Source organism: Castor canadensis, chromosome X, assembly GCF_047511655.1.
Source record: "Castor canadensis chromosome X, mCasCan1.hap1v2, whole genome shotgun sequence".
Classification (NCBI taxonomy): Eukaryota; Metazoa; Chordata; class Mammalia; order Rodentia; family Castoridae; genus Castor; species Castor canadensis.
The window spans coordinates 50,635,353-50,659,360 of record NC_133405.1 but is presented as its reverse complement, the minus strand read 5'-3'; the positions used below and the strand labels follow the sequence as shown (position 1 = coordinate 50,659,360).

The 24,008-nt window shown below is 39.9% G+C and overlaps 2 protein-coding genes across 2 annotated transcripts in view; both read right to left on the bottom strand.

Moving 5' to 3' along the window:
- Positions 1–24,008, bottom strand: part of LOC109675574 (protein BEX1) — a 228,079-nt gene that overhangs the window by 7,256 nt on the left and 196,815 nt on the right. The window lies entirely within an intron of this gene.
- Positions 1–24,008, bottom strand: part of Nxf3 (nuclear RNA export factor 3) — a 160,310-nt gene that overhangs the window by 5,578 nt on the left and 130,724 nt on the right. The window contains exons 3-18 of the mRNA XM_074062227.1: positions 5,535–5,709; positions 5,182–5,317; positions 4,558–4,641; positions 4,339–4,443; positions 4,137–4,217; positions 3,949–4,015; positions 3,705–3,793; positions 3,478–3,585; positions 3,197–3,306; positions 1,662–1,698; positions 1,292–1,360; positions 1,152–1,207; positions 907–1,014; positions 734–792; positions 505–620; positions 367–409 (exon numbers count right to left, since the gene is read on the bottom strand). Coding sequence (XP_073918328.1) covers positions 367–409; positions 505–620; positions 734–792; positions 907–1,014; positions 1,152–1,207; positions 1,292–1,360; positions 1,662–1,698; positions 3,197–3,306; positions 3,478–3,585; positions 3,705–3,793; positions 3,949–4,015; positions 4,137–4,217; positions 4,339–4,443; positions 4,558–4,641; positions 5,182–5,317; positions 5,535–5,709 — 1,443 coding nt within the window. The remainder of the gene's footprint in view (positions 1–366; positions 410–504; positions 621–733; positions 793–906; positions 1,015–1,151; positions 1,208–1,291; positions 1,361–1,661; positions 1,699–3,196; positions 3,307–3,477; positions 3,586–3,704; positions 3,794–3,948; positions 4,016–4,136; positions 4,218–4,338; positions 4,444–4,557; positions 4,642–5,181; positions 5,318–5,534; positions 5,710–24,008) is intronic.

The following is a 24,008-nucleotide window of genomic DNA, read 5'->3' as shown; positions in this document are numbered from 1 at the left end:
AACCATGTCAAAAATTCACTTAATTTCTATTTTACAGTGGCCCAAGAAATGGGTATTATTAGCCCCATTTCAGTTAATTGGGAAAAAGAGAAGTTAAGTAACTGGTCTGAGACCACAGACTAAGGAACTAGGATGAGAGCCATCAAACCCCACAGTCTGTGTCCTTAACATGTGAGCGATGGGTCAGACAGGGATGGACCTATGTCAAGCCAGTATGGTTTCTGGGCATGGTGCAGGCAGGAGAACAGGAAAGGGAGAATACGAGGAAAGGGAAAGAATCAGGGAAGCCAAGAGAGTACTGAAAAGAAACCTAGCAGGGGAAGACAGAAGTAGGATATCTGGAGAGGGGACTCTACTGACACTCACCTTCCTTGAACACCCCATTGACAGAAAAGCAGAGTATTGTCTCCTGAAAGGGAAGAATGCAGGAACTCAGGATCCTGCTTAACCTCCTACCCAACTCCAATTTTCTGGGCCTGTCCCTGAAGGGAAGCAGGGGCTCACCGTCTGGAACCACATGTCCACCACAAAGGAACTGAAGTTATGCTGAGTTTTGGGCAACATGCAAAGGGAATTCACAATATCACATTTCTTGTGCTTCAGCAGCTGTGTCTGCACATCTGCAGTATAGAGAAGTGAAGATTTGTGTGCTGCCACAGCTTGGCCCTTGGCCTTACTGTTGCCCCTTTCACACTCCCTTACCTTGGCCAGTCTTCCCCCAACACACACTTACAGGGATCCTTGAGAGTCTTCACATTTCTGGTATGCTTCAAGTACTCACACAAACTGCTTCTAGGAGAATAAAGGTCAACAAGAAGTCATGGTCCAGCCAGTGTGGGTGTTGGCTCACCTGTGTCTGCTGGGAGGAGGAGGGACAGTGCTCTTAGGCTGAGCTTTGATACTTACAGGGCTGAGTCCTTAAAGTTGGAAAGAATGGTCAGAGAGAAGAAAGCCTCTTCATGGTAAGCATTGAACAGATTCCGGCGATCTCCATAGTCATAAATAAAGTAATACCTGTGGGGGAGTAGCAGGCTATCTCTAAGTTCTGGCACCAAATGAGACTTCAAAATTTCATAAGCAAACTTGTGATTGTGTGGCCTCACCTGCCCTGCCCCATCCCTCTCCGTCTTCAGATCCCCAAAGTTACTTACTGCTGTAGAAATTGCAGGACCAGAGTCTTTAGCATCTCAGATCCAAAGAAACTTCCCTGAAATAAAAGAAGTACTCAAGATACAGCTGTTATCCTTTACTTATGCATAACTTAAAACCTTATGTGATCCTCTTTCCTCACCTTGCAAATTGGTAAACTCTTGTGAGCTTTAGTATCACAGAGAGCTGGTCTAGGTGTCTCCTGGTTATCCTGGAAAAAGCAAGAGAAGGACATCAATGAAGAGCACAGAGGTGATACAGGATGATCAAAGAAATGAATGGATTCAGAAAAGTGTTTAGAGGTCAGTTGTGAAAGGGCCCTAGAAATTATATCATCAGGTATTCCAGTGTGAAGAAAGGCCATAGTCTTTGTCAAGTTTCCACATGGCTCTGTATTACTTCTCCCTATCCCTTTAAGCTTGAAGGGTTAGATCCAAAAATTTAATTTCAGGGCAGGTTGGAAGCAGTGTCATTTGCAGTCAGAGATGTTCATGGTCAAGGGATATGCTTACCAGGCATAATAACTTGGGAAACGATTCCAGAATGGAGCTGCCAAAAGAACAACAACCTGATTTTAAAATTATGCAATGTATACATGTATACAAACATTACATGGTACTCCATTAATGTGTAGGTATGCCACCATGCCCAGCTAATATGTACCTTTTTATGTTTTTATACATTGGTTGAAAAATAAATATAAAAGCAGACAAAAGTTAAACTGTGGAATTATTCCTCCTGTGGACTGACAAGACAAGTTGTTTCTCTCTCTTTCACCGCCCTTGATTTCCTACCTCTCCTTCCCCCTGGGTAACACCCGCCTATACTACCCTGACCCCCTTCTCCATGGCCATAAGAAGTTGCAGTGGGAGCCCAGGCTCTAGTACTTCCTTCTCCAACCTGCTTCCCTTCCTTGCCTCTGAGTCCCAACAGAAGGCTCTGCAAGGAGCACAGAATGAGATGGGAGCCCAGGGCTCTGCCATCTTTCTGGGTGTTTAGCACTCTGTAAAGCATAACCTGGCCAGCCCAAGGCCAGGTCCCACCCGTTTCCCCCAGGGTACTGAGTCAGGGAGGTGAGGCAGGACTCAGGAGACAGAGACAGCAAGGCAGGGGAATGACAACAGAAAGGGAGAATATATAAGACAGGGAGAAACAGGGAAAGGACAGGAAACTAGAGACAAAGTGGAAAGAATAAGCAAAGCAAAGGGAGGGGGACAGGGATGAGGTCTACCCACCCTGGTGCTAGGAATGAGTAAGAGAGAAGAAAATGGGTCCCCCTGCTATATCCCTCTCCTTCACTGTCCCCTGCCTGAGCCTGGATCCCAACACACAAAACAACATGCACCTGCTGGGCTTGGTCTCACTGAATGCAGGCTGAGCCTTTGTCCCCAGTGTGAGCACGGTCTGAGCTGGGCATGGGAAATGGAGCATCCCTGGGAGCAGGAATATATCCCAGGACCTCAGCGTGGGATAGAGGGTCTATGGAGTGAGTGAGGGGCAGTGCCCCCATGAGGCCTGTCCTACTGTTCTCAACTTCCTCTGCTCTCTGCCTTCTGCTCCTGTTTCAGGAAGCCCTCTGCTCACTGGCAGTAGCCCACTTCTGGATCTTTGATCCAGGGAACCCAGATTTCTCCCCAAGATGGTAGAGATCCCAGCAATGACACAGAGGAATGGATATCATGACGGCAGACCTCAGCCCTCAGAATGGGGCAGGACAGTCTCCATGCTAGCCTAAGATAGGTGGGAGGAATTTTTAGGAGCACGAAAAGGAGGACCTTCTCAAGACAGGGAAGATCAGTCCAATCTGCATAATGCATGGGAAGGCACGCTGGAGGCAGCCATGTGCACAAAGGTGGGAAACACATCTTAGACTAGTTGAAAAAGGGTGCAGGTCAGAAAGAAAGGTGATCTGTGGCATAGTTGAGAACCCAGACAGAGGAGAGGGCATGGCCTGTGGTCCTCCTAGAGGACCAGGGCTGCTACCTCCTACAGATGGGAAATCAAGGGTAGGTCAGGCTCCCAGGGGGTAACAGAGGATGCGACTGACTTTATGTTGGTGGACTTATCCGGGAATGTGGTGCAGATAGAGTTTCTGTCTGCAAACATCTGTGCTGGTTGCAGCCATTTTCCCTTGTTCATATTCCATGCAGATATCACCTATAATTATGGGGAGAAACACATGAACCAAGGATGGAGAGGTAGGAGGACCCTGAACCACCAACCCTTCTCCTTGCCTCCCTTGGCAACAAATCCACTTCTCTGCCCCTTATAATCACATTAAAGAGCCTTTACACTTTCTCAACGAACAATCTGAATATTATGCCTCACCTCATTTTTGGAGACATTCAGGGGTTTGATACTAGGAGTCATTGGTATTGCATCAAGCAGGGCAACCAGCTGGTAGGGTTTGTTGTGGCTCAGGTTCAAGGGAAAAAGCTATGATGAGGGAAGAATTAGAGTGAGGGCTCCAACAAGGGATATCTGAGATCAATCTGACTACTAGCTAATCTCTCCCACCTTCACCCTAAAAACCAGCATTAGGGCTAAGATCTCACCTTGAATATGTTCTCTTCATGTGTAGGCTTGGAAGTAATCATGTACCTTTTTGGAGTCAGTGCCACTTCCATAGTATGAGTCATCAAGTCTTCAGGAAGCAAGGAGAGAGAATCAGAAGGCTAAGAGGGGCCCAGCTGGTACAGTGTCAGCACTAACCCCTCCCTAAATTACAAATCTTTAATCTCCATCCCAGATAGGCCCATCTACCCTCATCTACCATAGAATTACTACTGCTAGACATACCTGGGTCAGAGGGGAGTTGCTGGGTGTTAAGATCCTGCTGGAAGGCATCACATCTATTCACCATCAGCTATAGAGTTGGAAGTGGGATTCAGAGACTCTGAGGCTAAGGTGGGAAAGGGGGCAATAGATGGGAGGAAAAAGAGATGGGTCTGATTGTGGTTACACAGCTTGTCTTGAGTCTACATTACCTTTATCTGTTCCATCTTTTCTGGCTTTAGCTCTTGCTGCACAGTGTGGGGTACACCAGAGGGACTGATAAAGATTGATATCTGCAGAGAACACATAGGAGCAATATTGGCACCAAGAACTATGAGCCACAACATCATGCAAGACCTTGCCCTTGGCCTTCCCTCTTTCTCACAACTAGCCCTGGTCATGCCCTTCACACACCTTTTCATTATCCTCATCCCAAATCTTGCCACTGATATTCCTCAATTCAAAGGCGATGTTGCCATTCTCGACAAAGAACTGAGCCTGCATTTGCTCATAGTGAAACTATAAAGATAGGGATGAAAGAAATAGAATGTGAGGCTTTGAGGCCAGAGTCACTGCTCACCCAACCCTCCATCTGTCCTGTTTCTTCTTGTCTTCCTCACTGTACTCTCTTACCTCGACTGGAGTGAAAGGTACACTGCATTGACTCTGAATCAAATTCAGCAGCCATTTCTCCTCATATTTTATGCCAAATGGGATCTAGGAGCAAAAAAATTGGGAGAGGAGACTGACATAATGGAACTTAAAGTTAAAAGTAGACTCAAACATATTCCTTTCAGACCTATTTTCCAGGTTTAGGAAACATTCCATTATTTCCAACTTTTACACTAGACATGGATTTCTTAAATATCCTTTCTTTACATTTAAATTTTCTTCAAATAATCAACTATAGATATTTAATATGAACTATAAACTTCCTTTTAAAAATTTCCAAGATATCTTTAAGATGTGGCAGACCTGGCCCAAACCCTCTTCCTTATTTTTTTTTAAGACAAGGTCTCACTCTGTAGCCCAGGCTAACCTGGTACTATGTATTCCAGGCTGGTTTCAATTCATGATTCTCCTGTCTGTGCCTCCCAAGTGCTGGGATTATAGGTATGAACCAACACATCTGGCTATCCTGCCAATAGAAAACTCCCCAGTACTCAGAAAAGTATCTGGTGTTTCTACACAAGTCCAACACAACCTCCCCTGTTATCCTTCTTCTGAATATTAGATCCCCTTTGTCAGGACACTCACTGTGATCTTGAACCAGCTTCTTAAGGTTTCATCTTGCCTGTTCCTCTCCATTCTTCTCTCTGGAGGGTTTTCCTCTCCCTCCATGTTACCATGTAAATTGACTCGCCGATGATGGGATGGGATGCCATAGGGAGTGCTATGGGGAAAATGGAGAAAAGGAAGCAGTCCATCTATGCTCAGAAATTCTTTACATATTTTGCCACACTGGTACCAGGCCTACAAAAATTTTGTTCAACCATTAATCTGATGGCATCATCCTCACTCTCTGATTGGATAGAAGAATGACATATTTAACTACAGGGTTATGTATTTCACTAGCTGGTACATTCTAGCCATGCTGACTGGTCACTTACTATCTTTCTCGAGATTCCATGAGGGCATCACTTCTTGCTGGAGCTCCATCTTGCTGCCGGTAGTATGATGTAAGCATGGTAGCACTGACTTGCTCAGACCAATTGGGAAATCTCCTTCGAAAAAGGCCCCAGCATCTTGCTCTTCTTTGAACAAGTCTATTTTGGGAATTGTGTCCTTAAATTGAGAACAATATGTCAATGTAGAATAACAGAAAAATTCCTGGGAAAATACAACAACTAATAAAGAAATATCACTGCTCATTATAAGTGAAAAAGAAATGTATTACACAGCCAAAAAGGTGGAAAGACTTTACTGTAGTTCCACTTCCTGGGAAATGAGAGGTAGGTGACATCTGTAGCCAAGGAGAAAACAAGCATAGTGGGAAAGGTTTGGGTCGATTTATACTTTTAGTACCTGGTCTGCCCTTTTTGGGCTGGGGTACTTAAGACAAATTGGTTTTCATTTCTAAACCTCATCTCTCCCCTCTGTTTGAGGGATAATAAAAAATCCACTTTGAAAGTTTGCTGTTATGGTTCAAGGATTAAAGACAAGTTCTCTGTTTGAAAGAACTAGAGAAATGAAAAATAAAATTGAAGAAATATACAGAATATATGAAATGACTTTTGGCTATATATAACTATGGAGAATGACAAAAGAGAGTGGAAAGAATTAAAGGAGACAGAGTAAGAATACCTAACACATATTTAATTTGACTCCAAGAAATAAGGAAAGGAAACCATAAGGAAGCATTATTTGAGGAGATTTTAGTTGAGAAGTTTCCAAAATCAACAAAACATCAAATCAGTACAAGACATTAACGGGAGAAAAAGAGTACTTAAAGGAAAAAATTCCTAAGCAAAAACTAGACATTTCATGATGTCCATGCAAGAAAATCTCAGGGGAAATGTGATCAGAAGGAAATATTAAAGGTTCTTTAGAATGAAATGTTATCATTCGCAAGTAAATGGATGGAACTGGAGAACATCATTCTGAGTGAGGTTAGCCTGGCCCAAAAGAACAAAAATCGTATGTTCTCCCTCATATGCGGACATTAGATCAAGGGTAAACACAACAAGGGGATTGGACTTTGATCACATGATAAAGCGAGAGCACACAAGGGAGGTATGAGGATAGGTAAGACACCCAAAAAACTGGATAGCATTTGTTGCCCTCAATGCACAGAAACTAATGCAGATACTTTAAAGTGACAGAGGCCAATAGGAGAAGGGGACCAGAAACTAGAGAAAAAGGTTAGTTTGAGAAGAATTAATTTAGAAGGTAACACACATGCGCAGGAAAGCAATGCAAGTCAACTCCCTGTATAGCTATCTTTATCTCAACTAGCAAAAACCCTTGTTCCTTCCTATTATTGCTTATACTCTCTCTTCAACAAAATTAGATATGAGGGCAAAATAGTTTCTGCCTGGCAGAGAGGGGGCAGGGGGGAGAGGGAGGGGGTGGGGGGTAAGGGGGGAGAAGGGGAGAGAAATGACCCAAACATTGTATGCACATATAAATAAAAGAAAAAAATAAAGGTTCTTTTTTAGGTAGAAAAAATATGATCATAGAGGCAGGAAAAAAAAGATTAATGACATTTGTAAATACAGAGGTAAATCTAAATGAATACTGGCTATATAACACAATGATAATTTCATCTGGGGATTTTAATATATAATTAAAATACACAGCAATATAGAGGAGATGAACCATTTTGGGTTATAATACATATATACATGGAAATGTCACATGGAAATTCCCTATGTAGCTATCTTAAACAAACAAAAATGTCATTTTTTTCTTTTACAAAAATTGGAGAACAGGAGGGCAGAATAGGTACTGCGGTGGGCGGGTAGCAGTGGGAGAGGGGAGGAGGTGGGAAAAGAATGTGGGAGGGTGACTATGGTGCAAATACTGTGTACACATCTATGTAAATGGAAAAATGAGACCTGTTGAAACTACTCCAGGAATGGGGGAAGGGGGATTAAAGGAGAATGGAGGAAGGCATGGGCATGAATTCAACTTTGATATATTGTAAGAGGTTTTGTAAATGCCACAATGTACTCCCAGCCAGCACAGTAAAAATTTTTTTAAATTAAAAAAAAAGAAAAAGAAAATCAAAAGCACTCAGTGGGGCATAATATTTCATTCCTGTAATCCCAGCACTCTGAAGGCTAAGACAGGACGATCATGAATTTGAGACTCCTAGACTACATACTAAAACTCTGTCTCAAACAAACAAATTGACCAAAAAACCTAACTCAGTGAAGTAGCAAATCAGTGAAATTTTAGCCAATGATATCCAAGTGTGTAAATAACAGCAAATAGAAAGCAATCAAGAATGAAACAGGTTTGAAAAACAGCTGTATACCCATGTGTAAGTCTGATTTACTAAAAAAACTGAAATGGTCACTTCCAGTGTCCAACAAATATAACATTGTTTAATCTCAGATATGATAACACTGTTTAGGTCTTTTTTCTGACTTTTGAGGTGAGAAACAGTATTCCTGGCATAGTCTTTTTTTATCATTCTGAATTATTTTCACTTTTTTCAAATTTGATTTAATGTCAGCGTAAGATAAACAACTTCATTATTTTATTGAGGCATTCACAAACAACAGATGCTACCAATGCTAGTTTTACTATACATAATAGGATTTTTTCTTAGAATATTTTCTGACTTCAGTATATATCTTTAACTTTGCAATATACAGTAATTATAACAAAACATATTCTAAAATAGAAGAATAAATTGTTTCTAAAGATGCAGTTATGAAAATAACTGGGAGTTGGGAAGACCTCAAGCTAAATGGCTTATATTTTATATCTCATTATAAAAGGGCTACTGAAATGAAAACATTTTTATAAAATGTTGGCTCCCTTTAAATTTGGATATATAAATCTAAGAATGCTAAGAACAAAAAGAATATGCAGCAATAAATTGAGTGGGGGTAAATAGCTTCACAGTGTTACAAGGTTCCTGTATCATCTGAGGAGATGCAAAGAAAGGTACATTAGATTATGATAGGACAAAGGTGTACCTAGCTATCTTAAGAGTAAACACTACAAGAACTATAAGAAGAGCAAAAGAATGAGCCAAGTGAGGTAAATATTTAATAGTTGAAAATATTAATCATTTTATAGGAAAGGAGAGGATAAGGAACTTAGAACAGAAAAAACTAAATGTATAAAAATATGGTCTATTTGAACCAAATTGCACCTATAATTTAAATAAAAATAGACTAAATTAAATATTCCAAATTGAGAAGCAGGAAAAATCAGATTACATAATAAATATTCCATCAAATGCTTCTTTAAAAACACATGTAAAGTTCAATAATATAGAAAAATTAAATAAAAATATGCAAAATATTCTTGCTTCTATTTTGAAGCTGAAAAAGATCTCACAGAAGTAGAGAGTAGAATAGTGATAAACAGAGACTGGGAAGAGTGAGAGGTATGTGAGGGTAAAGAGAGGATATAGTTAATGAGTACTGGGATACAGATGGATAGATGGAATAACTTCTAATGTTCTATAGTATAGTAACTATGATTGACACCAATTAATTGTATATTTCAAAATAGCTAGCAGAGAGGATTTGGAATAGTCTCAACACAAAGAATTGATAAATGTTTGAGGTAATGTGTTTGAGGTAATGGATATGTCAATAATTCTAATCTGATCCTTACACATTGTGTACATGTATTGAATTATCATACTGTACCCCATAATATGTATGATTAGTATATGCCAATTAAAATTTTAAAAACATTTTTAAATAGCAAAATATATAGTTGTGCATTAACTAACTGAAAGCTTGTACTAGTAAAAGAAAAGGTATACTTTGAAGAAATAAATACTGTGGGAAAGAGAAAGAATTAGTAATTATGAAAGGTTCAGTTTAACATGAAGACACCTGAAAAAATCCTAAAGTTTTTCTTGGTGGCACTGGAGCTTGAACTCAGGACCTCATACTTGCTAGACAGGAGCTCTACCACTTGAGCCGCTCCACCAGCCCTGTCTTGTGTTGGGTATTTTTGAGATAGCGTCTTGCAAACTATTTGCCTGGGCTGGCCTTGAACTGTGATTCTCCTGCTCTCTGCCTCCTGATTAGCTAGGATTGCATGTGTGAGCCATTGTCGTCTGGCAAAAATTCTACATTTTTATGAATATCTTAACATAGAGCAAAAATCTACAAAGCAAAAACTGACCAAAGGAAACAGAGAAATGGACAGATACATAGTCTTTGGGGAATTGTAACACACCTCACTAAATAACAGATAAATCTGTAAGACAATTCAGTTTCATGGGTCAAGATTTAAACAATATGAGTAACAGGCCTACAAGGTGGTGCATGCCTATGGTCCCAGATACCTAAGAGGCTGATATAGGGGGATTATTTTAGTCCAGATGTTCATGGTCATCCTGGGCAACATAGCAAGAGCCCCCCTCTTTTTAAAAATATATAGCAAATGTACCTAATTGACATGGGGTATGGTACATAAAACTACACATAGAACATTCCAGAATAGGTCATGGTAGACCATAAAGCAAGTCTCCAGAAAATCCTGTATGATGATTCAAGGGTACTAGCAGCCTCCCTGCCCCTCTTTTACCACTAGTATGAATACAAAGAATGTTAATTTCCATGAACCCTGCTCTAGGTGATATATAGCCCATTCCTTATACCCTGGATATAAGAAAACCACAAACTCAGGCCTCTCTCCTCAACTAGGAGAAAAACTACTTCAGCCAAGCCAAAAAAAGGGGAGATTTCCATGTGAAAACATGACAAGTATCTCACAGCCCATTTGACTCTTACCTTCTGGAAAGTAGAAAACTAATAGCCTGGACCTTACCTCCACCTAAAGGGTGATCAGCTGGTGCCTTTTTGGGGAAAAAGGGGGATAGATCCCTCCTGCCCTATGGGGGCCTGAGACTAAAGCCTCATGCTGACCAACTCACCCATGGTGTGTCTTGAAGGAAGTATCTTGTCACCTTTATCCTCACTTGATTCTCAAGAGGAAAATCTGTGTGGTCTGGAGCTAGAACTTTAGAAAAGTCTGAGGAAGATGAGACCAGGCTCCAAGCCACTCCAAGATGAAAGCCACACTGACAAAATGGAGTCCTCACAGGAAGTTTTGTTCCCTAGGGCACAGAGAAGAGAACCCTGGGGGATAGAGGGGACTTAACTTCCTGTGCTTACTGCCCCCTCAGTTTCCGACTAACCACACACCCAGGAACTGGTTCCAACTGAGCCATCTCTTCAGAGGAAGCCTTGAGATACAGCTACTTGTTGCTACAAATACAGGGAACTTTACATTACAAGCTCTGTGTTGGTTATATTACATTGTATTCCTTCATTCTGCAAGCGCAGAGAACTCTGAGTACCTACAGTGGAGGGGTACTATACTTGCTACATTACATCTATTTTTTGTTTATTCCTTACAAAGGGTATCTGACCTCAGAATCATTCATTTTCTGAAGTTGATGAGGCTTAATGAAGTGCAGGTTGCTTAACTGAAATTGTTCAGATGCTACCTGGAGAAACATGTAGTGGAAATGATAATCATGGAATAGAGAAACCCCTCCATGTACAGTTTTACTAAAGATATGTGACTATGTGAAGATTTATTAAGTTAAGGCAAAGTAACAGAATATTCTGAAAATAGTCACAAAGATGGAATTAACTCCAGCCCATCCCAGAGACAGAATAAAAATTTTTTAAAAACAGACCCTAAAAAAATAAAGGAAATAGCAAACAAACTTCATTGGCTCACTGTAATGAGAGTAGAAAAAAAATGTATCCAATGTAGATAACTGCTCCTGGTTGTTTGAAACAGAAATGTAGAGAGAAAGTCTCAGGCAAAATGGCTTTGCAAGAAGGGGAAAGGAGCTCTGGTGCATCAGACAGAACTTTCTGGAATTTTCCAGTCCTTGCTGGCAGTCTCTTCCTGGGTCTCTTTATTTTGAGAGAGGAAGTCCAGCCCTTGAGTTGAAGAGAAAATCTGTATATGTAAGTGTATGAATATCTGAGGTGAAAGAAGTATAAAGCAGAAAAGAACACATACTTACAAAAGTAAATTGTCAGGTTAGGAGTTTAAATTTTTATTTTTATACAATACAAGTTGTGTTTTTATACAACATTTACTGTGGTAAATTCTATGGTTTTAATATTTGTGCTCCTCCCAAATTAATGTTGCAACTTAATCTCCAATGCAACAATATTAAGAGGTGAGATCTTCAAAAGGTGATAGGGACATGAGGGCTTTCCACTTTGGTATGTGATTCAAGCTCTTATAAAAGGGCTTAAGAGAGCAAGTTAGTCCCTTTTTACCCCTTCTACCATATAAGAACACAGCAAGATGAATCATCTATAAAACAGAGAGTGAGACACCACCAGACATGGAATCTGCTGCATCCTGATCTTGAATTTACCAGCATCAATAACTATGGGAAATATATTTTTTTTAGTTACAGTAGTCCAAATATTCTAAGATGGCAAATATAGTGAAATTTTGTTTTAGTTATTAGATCCTTTCAAGTATTTCTTTCAATAAAATTGCTTAAACATAAAACTCTATGTTTTATGTTTAAAACATAAACTATATTAAACTCTAATAATGTATACTTAGGAAGTGAAATTATCCCACATCTACAAGATCCCATCAACAGATCTATAGATATCCAAGATATCTAAGTAGATTAGTATACATTTTGCACTTGTGAGTATAGTATTGTCTGAATGAGTGTCCCCCAAAGGGGGACTGTCAAAAATTAAAGACTAGTTTCAATTTATGGTGATGATTTTGTTATTGGTGGGTAGTCTCAGAAGATACTGGTTGAGAAGGTATCTGGTCCTTGGCATCCCAAATGTTGAATTGCATGGAGACATACAGATTGCAAAGCCACAGTAAAGTTTTATTAAAAGTGAAAGGAAAATGTAGGCAGGAAAACACACTGCAAGAGAGCAGCAGGCCTAGTGAGATGCCTCAAGAGCTCCAGTCTCCCGCCTCAACAGGCAATTTAAAAGTTGTATAGGTAAATGGCAGGAAAAATCTGGGCAGTATAGTTGGGAGGGGCAAAAAAAGTCTTGTTATATAACATAGGACATTCTGTGAATGCACTTATATTGATTCCAGAGTTTTTAATAGTATGTATGATATGCAACTAATATTCATAAGGTATTAAGTAGGGGCTTTTACAAGAGAGGTCAGATTGAGGACAGATTTCCCTTTAATGAGCACGTGCCAATTTCTTGTCTGAACTGGCAACGGTTTCTTGTCTTTTGAGGAATTTACAGTTGCAGTTCCATCCACAAGATAACCATAAGAGGGAATAACGAAGAGCAGTACTGGGCAGGGACAAGGAAGAGTCCACTATGGGGGTGATCTTTTGTTGAGGAGGGTTGAGTTCCATGGCATTTTCTTTTTTTTCTTTTGGCAGTACTGGGGTTTGGACTCAGGACCTCACATTTGTAGGCAGGTGCTCTACCACTTGAGCTGCTCTGCCAGCCCTTTTTTTGTGTTGGATATTTTCAAGATAGGGTCGCATAAAACATTTGCTTGGGGCTGGCTTCAAACTCTAATCCTCCTGATCTCTACCTCCTGAGAACCTGGGATTACAGGTGTGAGCCACTGGTTCCCATCTTATTTTTTTCCTTTCCCTATTACAAACCTGTCTGCCTGCCTGAACTTCCCTCTGAGACACAATATCCCAAAATTATTTTGGGGGTTGCTGAGGGAGAGGAGGTCTTTCTCTTCTGTATCTGCTTTGAAGCTGGCAAGGTACAGCAGACCTTACCAACCAGGGAAATTGTCTCTCCTATCTCTTTCCCTTGGGACTGGCTCAGTAACCAGATAGCTCCTGCTGTCTGAGTCTTTGCCAAGCAAGATCAAGTTGCTCAAGGGGAATCTCATACATTTGTAGAGATTGGCATCCCTGTTGTATCAGAAGTTGAATCTTAATGACTTGATCCTAGAAGAGATAAATCTAGTTAAGTTCAACAGGCAAGATCTAATCATGAGCTTCAACAGAAACATCAGAAGGGACCCTGTCAAAGGCAATAGCCAGGTAGTGTAATCCAAATCTTGAACCATGATCTCCAGGTCTTGGATAATTGTTGTCAGGTTTGGGAAGATCTATCAGCTAACCTTTTTGTTTCTTCTCTGACCATACCCAAATGATATACATAGAAACAACACTCTTCCTCTAAGAAAAGACAAGGCATATCTTTCTCACCTGCCAGAGACCTAATCCTCTCTTGTTTTGAAGAGTGATAGCTATCAGAGTATTTATTTGACTGTGAAGCATGACCATGGTTTTTTCTGTTTCTTCCATGATATCGGAAAGGTCTTTGGATAATTTGGGGTAATATGAGAGGGAGGTGGTTTGTAAATTTTCTTTTTTTAAAATTTCTTTTATTCATATGTGCATACAATGTTTAGGTCATTTCTACCCGCTTTCCCCTGCCCCTACCCTCTTCCCCCCACCCCCTCACTTCCAGGCAAAAACTATTTTCCTGCAGAAATTTTCAATCTGGTTAGGAGAGGGGTGAACTGAATGGCTGTTTTTGTTCAGATGGCTGCTGTAAGTGGGGCAGTTAAGGACTGATTCTTTGGAGCAATATCTATATAAGGGGCCAGGTGTATCAGGGTGCAAGTGCCAGCTCAGTTAGAGTCAAACACTAGTAGGAGTCAGTCCCATACAGGAAGAAGACTCCTAGGGTCTCTAAGCAAAAGTTAAACACCATTCCAAAGCAGAATACAAGAAGGAGTAAAAGACTCCATGAGCATGGACTATTAAAAAAGGACATGTCTGCAGCCAGTAGAAATAGTCATTTTGTTTCTATTAAATTGAAAGCCCTGGACAAAGGTATGAGTTTGCCTTCTTTCAGAGGTGCCTGGAAGGATGCTAATGCCAGATAGCCATACATACATAAGAACCCCTTATTTAAATCTCTTGGCTTTGGTTCCTTTTGGAAAGGTCTAGGAACAAGTGATTCCATTTGGATTCTGACAAAGTCCACCATTTTCTGAGCAGTTGTTCTCCAAAGTGTTTGTCTCTGAACAGTCTTTGAAAATGTTGCTGATTAGCCATTTTGGTCCTTGTCACCAGGGTTAGCTTTCTCCCTGATGGTCTGATCTGGTCCAGTGTCAGAGGGAAAGTAATAGATAGGTCAGGTGAGAGTCAGTGCCAATAAAGCTCTTTTGGCAAAACTTAAGCAACAAAGAGGCTTTGAAAGAGTGGCATTTAGGCCGGGCTTCCTGGAGTCCATTTTTAAGTTTAATTCTGTTTGCCCTACAGGAGACATCCTTGCATTTCAAAAATATTCAGGCTGTTAGAAGATGTACTTCTGCAGAATCTCATTAGACAACAGTTACAAAGGTTTACAAGGACAATACAAAACAAAACCCAACCAAAAAAGTTGAGTCAGTTGACAGATAACCATTTGTTACAGTCACTTTTCCATAGATTTGGTTGCAAATGCTATAGAATGATCAGAACTGCAAAGACAAAAACTTAGAATTGCCATGATTAAAATATTGAAAAGCAGTTTAGCAATTGACAGAAGTGTAGTTATTTCCATTTTCTAAAACAAATAGATGTAGTCCAGGTTCCAAACAGCAGGGCTGGTCAAATGGTAGGTCTCTCCCATGTAAATGGTACTGCCACAAATTGTGTAAGTGTCAAAGGTCCTATTAATCATTTTTATATGTAGGAAGTTCAGATGAAATGCATCTTAGCTAAAAGAGAGCATCATCTGTTCATTTTACATGTACTACATTATACATTTCTAACTCTGTTATCATTTGTACAACATTCAGATAAAGTTTAAAAATACAATACCACACATCTTTAGTAACAGACACATATAGGGCATTAGTTGTATTAAAACCACTAAAAATACTAGTTATTTAACCACAATTATGAAGTGGTCATTTTAAAAAAACAGACACAATAACTTTCATTCAGTTAAGCCTCAGTTTCCTTACTAGTCAAAACCTTGACAAAAATCAACAGAGAACACAGGCAATTAGTAATGAGGAGTATGCAAGGAGTTAGGAAACCTGACAGCTAATAAGTATGACTTCGATGTTGATAAGGAATCACATCCCAGATTTCTGATGTTAACAAAGTGACCTGTGACATAAAGTAGGTTCTTGTTGACCTGCAGCCCCTGAAGCCCTTAAAAATTATAGCCTCAGTCTGATCATCCAAGTTAAAAAATTCCATCCATCCTGCATGTGGGAGGATATGATGAGTCCTAACCCAGTCTTTGAGAGTTAGTGACATACAACCCACTTTCCAGGACTAACCAACTTTATAGCTACAGACCCCAATAAAAGTTTGAGGTCTTGGGACCCCCAGTGAAGTGTTCCTTCTTGAATCTGTTCAATGTACTACCAGAGGGTGCACTTTTTCTTTGCTTCCCCTTGGCTTTACATAAAAAAAATCTGCCACAACCCTCATATCAGAGATGAAGCAGCACTCCTTGTCCTGATAAACTTTTTGCTTCTCTTACATATTTGTCTGGGTAAGTTTTTTTTACCAACTTGTGGTACCAACCCCTTCACAGTTTACTTGATAAAACAAAAACCTTTCCTTTAAGTCAGCTTTTCTACACATGTTATTAAGAACAGAGCAATATTTTTAAGACAACCTTGTTATTATACACATAAAATTGGATTTTAGTTTTTAGATCAGCGCATTAGGGTTTGACTTTAGAAAAATCATTTAGGTAACTGAGATTACAGTCAACTTAATAATATACATAAGTTTTTAGAAGTTCCATCTTTTATATACATTTTAGTACTTACTTTCTATCTTGCACAACTTTCTGGACTTTCTATTGTTTATCCTTATCTTCTTTTTTCCATTTTGGAACAATCCTTTAAAACAAACCTTACTTTACCAAATCCTTTCTCATCCAAAATGTTTTCATTTCTCTTTAACTTTCTTTTTCCAATAACATATTTCCAATACCTTCCCATATCTTTCTGATTTGTTGATTTTTTTGTTTCTTGTTTTTAATATGTATTTTTAAATGACTTTTATATAATTTTTGAACTTAGACAATTAAAATACTCTAAGTAGCCTTATATTTTCATGGAAAACAAAAAAGAAAGCAGTCTTAAATTTGTTTTCCTATATAAAAAGAATTCACAGAAAGTATATTTTTAATAAGACTGTATATTATAAAAGAGAAATAAACCTCAAATTTCATTTATGACAGAATGACACAAGTTAAGGTCATTTGGCCCAGACACCTAAATTCCAAGATCCCTTCTGCAGGCTGTCCCTTCAGGTTAGCCTCTTTCCTTTTTTCAAGTCTGAAACATGAGAGTTAATTGCTGAATGTCTGCATTCTAGTTAGACCTGGCAGAGATAAGAACTTTAAATAACTTTTTTTAGATAACTTTTTTGAAGTGACAACACTTTTACATATTAACATTATAATAACAGTTTAAGAGCATTCCTAAAGATGTTTACATACACACATACATAAACACACAGAAGTGTTTTAATTTTGGCATGCCAAAACTGTCAATTTTTATTTGATATGGAAAGAAAAAACTGAACATTTGCTTCAACAAACAATCAGTTGATTTATGGAATTTTAGGGGCAAAGAAGTTTTTGCCCAATGTTTGTTAAAAGCAACATATATCAATTTTTAATTATAATTAATATAATAGAGTATTCTCTAATGTTTTAGTCACAGGTTAATTACAATTCTCTTTAGGCAGTTACAAAATGGACTCAGGGTTCTTTATTCTTATGCAGATCACAGCATATCTTAAACTTTCTAGATTTCTTGGTTTGTTTCTTCTTTATATCTTTTCCTGACTCATGACCTGGAGAGTCCTAAGTTGGGACTTTGTCTTTTATTTCTCATTTTTCCCTATGATCATAATAAAGGAGTATGAAGGGGATGCACCTAAGTTGGGACTTTGTCTTTTATTTCTCATTTTTCCCTATGATCATAATAAAGGGGTATGAAGGGGATGCAGTCTGGTATCCTTGCTTAGCCTGAAAGCAAACCTTGTTCCTGGAATCCTGGCACTTGACTGTGTCGTGTCAAGTTGGGCTGCTGTGCAAGCTGCCTGAGCCAGTTATAGGGCTCAGTTACTTCCTTACACCAATCCACATGGTTTTGTCTGCTGGGGAAGTGCAGGAGTTGGACGGCAGAGAAAGGGAGACACTGGTGGTAGGCCTGAGTTGCAGGACGACCTTCATGGTATGTAAGATCTGGGAATCCCCAACCCAGGGTCCTCAGAATATATCTCTAGTTGTTTTTTCTGCATTGTTGGATACCAGCCATGGAAAAAGGCATATGCACCCAAATTGGTCCCTCTTGTCCTGCCAACTCTTACACCAGGAACAAGACTCAAGACACCTCCAAGTAGGGTGTTCCACTATGAGTATGTGGGGATATCATGAGTGGATAGGTTGCAGAGGGAGGATTATGGTAAGGAAGAGGTAGTAATTCACCCTGAGAGACAAGTGTCACTCCCTGTAACAGGGAATCATCAAGGACATTCATACCTTCATCACTTGGTTTCCCCATTGGGGGTCGGAGGGGTCCGCTACAAAGGGAAGGATCTTGAATAAGGCCATAAAGACTTGATATATAGTACCTTGGACCTTTTTCCTTGTCTCTTGCAAAACAAATGTAACTATAGGATGATATTATCATCTATGCTCCTTTTCTTGAGCCACATTTTTTGACTCCCCAGTTGCTATCAGGGCCAGGCTACATTTTAGTAGAAGAAAATATGTCTCTTTTTCAGGTTAACAGGATCAAGGTTTCCCAAATGTTTAAGGATACAGATGAGCTAAAAATCTGTCGGGATGCAGGAAGCTTCCCCTATTTGGGCCTGTGAAAAGAGAAGCTTCCCTTTTGAAGGATCCTGTGGAGGTGGTGGGAATTCCATGAACTCTCAGGGTGTCCTTTATGGGTCTGAGGGATAAGGGAGTCTGGAGAACTTCTTCCAATTTACTCCAACTATGGTCAGACATTTCTGGCTCTGGATGTGCACCTATGCCACTTGTTCTTTGGCTTCCTCCAAGGGCTGTGTTCAACCCCTATCTGAGGGATTCCAAGGTGAAGGGGTTGGCTCTATGCATCAACCCAATTATTATATTTTCCTGTGATCCAAGATGTCTTGTGTGTCTTGTGAAATAAGGTCAGAGAGATGTGCCAAATGACCAAAGCAATCAAGGGGAGTGACCTGTCTCTGATCAATTTCCCTCAAGAAAATAAACTTAAGAACCACTGTAAGGCCTAGTCTTACAATTCCATAAGGGAATCTGCACATTTACTCCAAAGTTTTAACCCTAGAATCATTTTGCAGGACTCAAGAGAGAGATTTCAAAGGACTTCCCTGACATCTAAGGAGATGAAGAATGAGTTGGAGCCAACTTCCAGGGGTGGCCATAAGACAGTGGCAATCAAAAGGGTGAAGGGACTGACAGAAATGACAGGATCCATCCTGTAGGATATGGTGTCCCATAGTGAGAAATGTCAGGCAAAAGGGAAGAAATTCAGTTCAGTGAAAACAGGTAGCTGAGATGGGATTTTGAATAGGGGGCTTCCCTCCTGGATTGGTGCACCAAAATGTTACTGGTGGGTGGTCGCAGATCTTGGTCAAGAAGATTTCAGATCCTTAGCATCCCAAACAAAGAATTGGATGGAGACACACAGATTGCAAAGCCACAATAAAGTTTTATTGAAAGTGAAGGGTAAGTATACACAGAAAAATACATGCAAGAGAGTGGCGGTCTCGAGAAAGATGAGTCAAGAGCCCCAATCTCCTGGCACAATGGATAATTTATAAGTGTAAGGGTAAATGGAAGGAAACATCTGGGCAGTATATTTGGAAGTAGCTATGGTAATTGACAGGATTGATTGACAAGGTCTTGTTATATAACATGGGCATTATGCACATGCACTTACATCAATCGCTGGGTTTTTAATTGTATTCATGAGATGCAACCAATATTCATAAGGTTTTAAAGTAAGGGGTTTTACCAGAGAGATGAGATTGATGACAGGTTTCCCTTTCTTGAGCTAGGAGGCTTCTTTGTCTTTTAAGGAATTTATAGTTGCTGTTCCAAATAGAAGATAGCCACAAGAGGTAGCAGCCAAGGGCAGGGACAAGGACGAGTCCAGCATGGGGGGTAACCTTTTGCTGAGGAGGGTTGAATCTGGTGGAAGTTTTTTAACCTCTTCCTGTTGCTAGCTTGCCTCCATTCGAAATAACCCTTAGTCTTCATTTTTATAGTTTTAGTCATATTGCATAGATACTGCTTTTAACATAGAAGGGAATCTTTGTATAATTTATTATTGCAAATGAATTATGTACTTCAAGAATATCATTGGAAAAATGTGGCAGAAATATTTGTGTCTAACAAATAATTTGTTCTCACAAAATTAAAAAAATATTTTAAAGAATTGCAATTTAAATCTATACAATATATTTGCTTGTAGACAATCTACCGGAATTGAGCCCAAAATTAGGATATCTCCATTCAGACTCTTGGGAATTAAATCTGATTAATTTGGAGATGTGCCAAGACAAGTAGCATCCCTATTAGAGATGGAGTACTTGTTACAGTTTTCTGAAAATAAATCTACTTAGATACAAAGCAATCCTTGTCCTTCCATTGAGAAAATTCATTTTTAGGAGTTGAGAAAAGAAATGATTTGACAGAAGGCATTAATAGAATGTCATAGCTAAATGAACAGAAGTTTATGTCTACAATGGAACAGAAACTGATTTCATACTGGCAAAAGTATGTTTTCATATTTCAGAGTATTGAACATTAAACTAAGCATAAGAAGTAAAATGTTGAAAACATTCATGACCTGCTTTTCCCTGTAGAAAAAAAAAACAGGTGTGTTTGTGTATGTGATATGCACCACATCTCACCTACCCAATCCTTAAGGCTTTCAGTCTTCACTGGCTGCCACAGTCGTTGTTTCACTTATATAAAACTTCCCTCTAATTGAATTGAATCACTTCTCCTGTGCTGGCCTCATCTACAAAGGGGGATAGTACCAAAACTCAGCTATTAGGAGCATGTGCAGTGGATGAAGGCAGATCTTGCTTTGATTCCTCCTGCTACTACATTCAATTACAGTGGTATCAAATTGGCTCACCTTGCACTCAGGTGAGCAAATATATGTAGGACCTTTATCAACACAATTGGTCTGGTCATCTTAATTGGCTTCATCCTCACCTGGCTTTTTTTAGTCTAGTACTCTCTTGGGTGTCCTGTTGAGAATACTTATAGTCTCTCAGGATGCATTTCCCCTCCACCCAACCATACTAATCATGAAGTATCATGACTCTCACAACTAGGTTGTGGTATTCTCCTGCTGTACATAGATCATCCCAGAGAACAGTAACATCATATAAAGTCATCCTATGACCATGATGAATTGAGACAAAGGCAAAAAAACCCAAGATGACCATACAAACCACAGAAATGATCAAATAATATTTTATTATGACTAATATGAATGACTCCTATTTCATTACTAATCAAAGCTTTAGCCTTGCTCTATTGTTCTCTTCTTCTAAACCAAATTTGTTAAGATATCAAATCAGAGAATTAATACTGCTTTCTGACAGCACTCAGTCAGGAGAAATCCTCTACTACTTTGAGCTCACCCCAAAATCATCTGACAAAAAATCCTATAAATCATCCCTCCTACCTGTTTATTGAGACATTCTATCATTGTCCATGGTGAGCATTCTTCCTCTTATGGTGTGTAAAATCTCAACTTTGCAGAGTACAGGTATATTCTCGGTGGTCTTTTGGCCAGAGAAACTGACAGCAGGATGTCCTGAGTTGATTGGCCACCCTGATATGGTAATGCAGAGTTTCCTAAGTCCTGCCACTCCTTATTTCTATAAGAGCTGTACTACATGATGATCAAAGATCTGTGAAGAACAGAATCTATTGTACCTGCCTGTACTAAAGCACAGGTAGATTGTGGTATGGAAAGAGTGTGGGATGGGGTGAGATGGGTGATTATGATAAAAAGGCAGCAAATAATAGCCATGGCCAGAGGGTCTATCTGTTACTAGAGTCCCGGGGTTGTGGGTTCTAATGTGCCTACACTAAGAGAAAATGAAATAATGTGTATAAACATGTAAAAATAAATTTATTTACAGTTTTGGCCAAAAGTGGGGAGACATACATTATCAGTCTGTCTCTCCCTTACCCATAACAGTGTTACAACTTATGAAAGAGATGAAACAAAAGAAATGTGCATATGTAGATTTGACTGTTGGATGGAGTTATCTGAACTGGGTTTTTTTTTGTGGTACTGGGGTTTGGACTCGGGGCCTCATAATTGTTAGGTATCTCTACTACTTGAGCCAGTCTACCAGCCCCTTGAACTGGAAGATAAGCCTTTCTTTTGGCTTATCTCCCAGAGCCAGGACTTTGGGGAGCAGCCATTTTCATTCATAGTATGATATTTCCTATAGAAAGCTGAACTGAAAAAGACAATTTTTAAATCCCAATTTTTAGGGCCCAGTTATACACCTATAGCTTCTGTATTCATTTCTCTGAACCCTGGCACACTCTGCTTAGACATAGAGTGAAAAGAAGGCTGTGATTGTAGAACTCACATGGGTTAACTCTAAGAGGCTTTATTTTCCATATGTCACTTCCTTTTCTGGCCACCATAAACAACGGAGTCAAGTTCATGGGCACCTCCAATGAGGAATTCCTCTTACAAAGTGGGAGTTGAGGGTAGGAGATAGACTCCTCCTCATGTCCCATCAGAGCCCAGGAGCCTATGTGAGCAAGGAGCCCTAGAAGCAGCTATGGAAACTGGGGGTTATCTTTTCAGCCATCATCTCCAACTAATTTGTATGTCTTTCCTCAAAGTATCTCTGGTTCCTATGAACCAATCTCCACTCCCAAAAATCTGTCCTAAAATTTGTTTCTGAACTGATACCCTTACTCCTGGAATGCCTGCCTGTAGCCTCTCCACCCTCAGCCCTATGCTAAACCACTGCTTCTCATTCTAAATGTGGATTCTATTCATCCTGTTTGATTATGGAAAAGGCTTTAATAGGCCATTCCCTTAATGATCTCAGAATGTACCTCCAAGCACTGCTTCTTGTGATTCCACTCTCCTGTAACCCCTTTACTGGAAGAAGTCAGTGGTTGTACTTCCCTTTCACCTCTTCCTTAGTGGCCATATCCAAAGGCAAAATCTTTAAACCTGCCTCCTCACTCCTAGAAAAAATAAAATACAGGTGGAGAAAAGTGGTGTCTGGTTTCTTAGTACCATAACCTACATTTTAAAAAGTGATGATGTAATGTTAGGTGGGTACACTATTAACCAAGTATGTCCTAGGTCAGGCAAGGCTTTGATCTCATAAGTAACCATCTCCTATTCACACAAGAATTTGATCTCATACAGATTTCTTGAAAGTTCCTGCAGCATTACAATGAAGCAAAGAAATAATAGTCCTGCAACAGTTCCACATCTGGATGGCCTCAGACCCTATAGTGTCTAGTCCCTTACTTCAAGACCCTGTCTGCTCCCCTGTGAGCCCCCCACTATCCATTCCAGTCAGACTGGACTTCCTGTTCCCTACTTCCATTTTGCCCCCGTAAGTCCTGCCCATGGCACCAGGCCCAGATCTTCTTTTAAGCGTTTGATGACTCCAGTGGGGCCTTCTTCCTCTTTTATGTTAAGGTGGCTCTATAGAGATCACCATAACTTCCATAAGGTCTTAGACCTGGTGCAATGATTTTGACTTTCCACCTTCTGGGCCACTGGAACTGCAAAGAGAGACAGATACTCAGTGAACAGCTGTGTGACAGTGCAGAACAAGGCAAGAGAAGGAACTCCTAGGTTGATCAGGCACTGGGGCCCAGGAATGGGTCCTCACTCTCCCTGCAGACCCACAGTCACCTCTTCCTGGAGCTCCAAGAATGTTTCAAAGCCCCAGGTTAAATGGATATCTAATGAGAGCACAGAGGGCCTCAACAGAGCACAGGAAAAGCATAATTATTCAATAGAAAAGGTTGAGGACACTTCAACTGCCTCAATTCTATAATATGGCATAGGACAGAAATGGCACTATATATCTCTCATAATACAGATGAACATATGTGATTCCCTTCTCTCTCTGTGTGTGTCTCTTTCATTTTGGCAGTACTGGAGTTTGAACTCAGGGCTTCACACTTGCAAGTCAGGTGCTCTACTGCTTTAGCAATGCCTCCAGACCTTCTTGATTATTTTGCAGTAGGGTCTCACTTTTTTGCCCAGGCTTGCCTGGACCATAATCCCCCTATTTTACACTTCCTGCCACAGCTGAGATGACAGACTTGTACCACCATGCCCTGTTTTTTCCCATTGAGATGGGGTCTTGCAAACGTTTTTTGCCCATGCTGACCTGGTATCGCAATCCTCCCCATCTCAGCCTCCCAAGTAGCTTG